Source organism: Lactuca sativa, chromosome 9, assembly GCF_002870075.4.
Source record: "Lactuca sativa cultivar Salinas chromosome 9, Lsat_Salinas_v11, whole genome shotgun sequence".
Taxonomy (NCBI): Eukaryota; Viridiplantae; Streptophyta; class Magnoliopsida; order Asterales; family Asteraceae; genus Lactuca; species Lactuca sativa.
This window is the reverse complement of record NC_056631.2, coordinates 90,108,891-90,111,278: the sequence shown is the minus strand read 5'-3', so window position 1 is coordinate 90,111,278 and position 2,388 is coordinate 90,108,891. Positions and strand designations below refer to the sequence as shown.

General features: G+C 36.5%; 1 protein-coding gene across 1 annotated transcript; it reads right to left on the bottom strand.

Annotated features, from left to right (window-relative positions):
* Positions 1–262: 262 nt before the first annotated feature.
* Positions 263–1,600, bottom strand: LOC111912424 (tropinone reductase homolog At5g06060). The gene is made up of 4 exons (XM_023908161.2): positions 1,225–1,600; positions 918–1,134; positions 736–842; positions 263–651 (listed from the first exon to the last, which is right to left on the bottom strand). The coding sequence occupies exons 1-4, from the start codon at positions 1,597–1,599 to the stop codon at positions 475–477; spliced, it is 876 nt and encodes a 291-aa protein (XP_023763929.2). The 5' UTR covers position 1,600; the 3' UTR covers positions 263–474.
* Positions 1,601–2,388: the final 788 nt, after the last annotated feature.

The following is a 2,388-nucleotide window of genomic DNA, read 5'->3' as shown; positions in this document are numbered from 1 at the left end:
ATCTTGTTCAAATTGTTTTATGACTACGACTTCATGATTATTCACAGTTATATAACCTTAGTTCCCTTTTCCCGAATGTAGCTTAACCGCAAATAATGAATCATATCTCGTTCAAGCTCCACGAACCTCTTAATTAAAGCAAGTTTGTAAACGGAACAATAACACAAAAGGGATTAGATAATAAAGAAATTCAACGGGAGAGCAAACAAATCTGACAGTTCATGTTATCAAGGGCAAGTATAGTAAGTTATAGTAGAGACTGTAACGTAAATCACGAGTCAAATTATTTCAACCATTTTACTTATATAACAAACAACTTACAGACGAAAAGAGAGAGCTAGAACATCAAAAGAAACATTAATACGACATAAGTCATTCCGAACTGCAGATTGTGAAGATCAATAACTCGTAATTTTGATAGCATTGCATCAATTGAACTCCATGAGCATTACGCAAAATACTGCTCGTATGCATTCACGGGAATCCATTGACCGTAAATCCACCATCAACAGCAATGGTTTGGCCAGTGATGTAAGAAGCAGCAGGCATACAAAGGAACGCCACCAGAGATGAAACTTCATTTGGTTCTGCAACGCGTTTCAGAGGAGTTCTAGACGCCACAGCTTCCAGAAACTCCTCGCTTTCAACAAGCTGCATATACAAAACAACAAAGGAATTACAAAATTATCAATCAGTACAGTTAAATGGGCAAGATGAAGAAGCTGTTAATATTACATGCTGGATGAGTGGGGTTTTAGTGAACCATGGTGCTACACTATTAGTCCGAATGTTGTCTTTAGCCCATTCACATGCTAAATTCTTTGCAAGCTGATTCATTGCACCTACAGACGCAAAACTAGCATTAAGCCAAAAGTTTTTCATCAGATATTATATATATGGAGCCAAACAAACCATACCTTTGGTGGCACTGTAAACAGACCCAACAGAAACGTGAACGAGACCAGTAACAGATGAAATCAAAACAATGCTTCCAGCTCCAGAAGCTTTTAAAAGAGGATGTGTAAGTTGACACATATGGTAACAAGACTCCAAATTGGTAGCCATGATCTTGGAATACTCTTCTGCGGTAAACTCTAACGTAGTTTTAAATACGTTTGTCCCAACATTGTTGATCTACAGGAGACAAGTATGTTGAAGTAAGTCATCTGATTCATCTGAAAGAAAAAAGAACTAGAGTTTCGGGTAAGATATGGAAGAGCTTACTAGGATGTTGAGTTTGCCACCGAAGAGTGATGTGACTTTTTCCACAAACTGTTCCCGTTGGGGACGAGAAGATAAGTCGCAGACGGATCCAGTGACCTTAAAACCCTTGTCGGACCATTCTTGTAAGCGTTGGTTAAGTACAGATTCATTACGTGAGCAGGTGTGCACTTCTGCTCCTAACTCCGCCAGTTCCTCCACCACAGCATAGCCGATCCCAAGTGTACCACCGGTGACGACAGCAGTCATTCCGGCAAGTGACCATCTGGAATTTCCGACTGGACCAGAGAAAGGTGCGGCGGTCGTCATGCTACGATTGATCGAGTCTGTTGTTATATTTATTTGGATATTACTGACGCTTAATAATCTGTAAAGCATTTGGTCCTTTATATAATGAGCTTTTTGTTTTATGATTTTAAAATATATTGGATAATCCGCCGATATCTAGTCATTACCCTACATAGGAAAGAATTTATGCATGTGGGGATCATTCAGCCGCATATTTTGTTGCTCAAAATTGTTCAAAGATGAAATTTTAAAAACCAAATATACTAAACAGCAATATTTACGTGTAATTTAAAATAGAATCATCTTTTAAATTAGATATTTTAATAAAAATATTATTTATTATTAGTTATATTTAAATATTTTATAAAAATTCAAAGATTTAGAAATTTTTGAAGATTGTGATATTTTGATAAAATTATCATTAATATTATATTTTTATAAATAATATTCTTATTATAAGGGCTACCTAGTAGATATGCACAAACGACCAATTAGATTCGATTCGGATCCGGATCGGATCCAGATCCGGATCCAATCCGATTCAATGACGTCAAAACGAATCATGTTTCATCCAATGTTCGATATGATTTAAAACCGGTTTTGACTAGTTTTCCCTCCCCACCGAACCGATTTAATCCGATCTGAATTTTGCAAAACAATTTTAAACAAAACATTTTTTCGACCTCATATATAACACAAAATGCAACATAGGTTCATTAAAATAGTTAAAACATATATCAAACGTCGAAATAGAAAGAGTTTAGAAACTAGTTAACTAATAATCACTACAAGAAATGTTAGCAATAGCAGCGACACCTTTAGCGGCGACGCCTAGCAACAGCGGCGACATGTAATTGACGCGTTACATGGCGTCGCTAT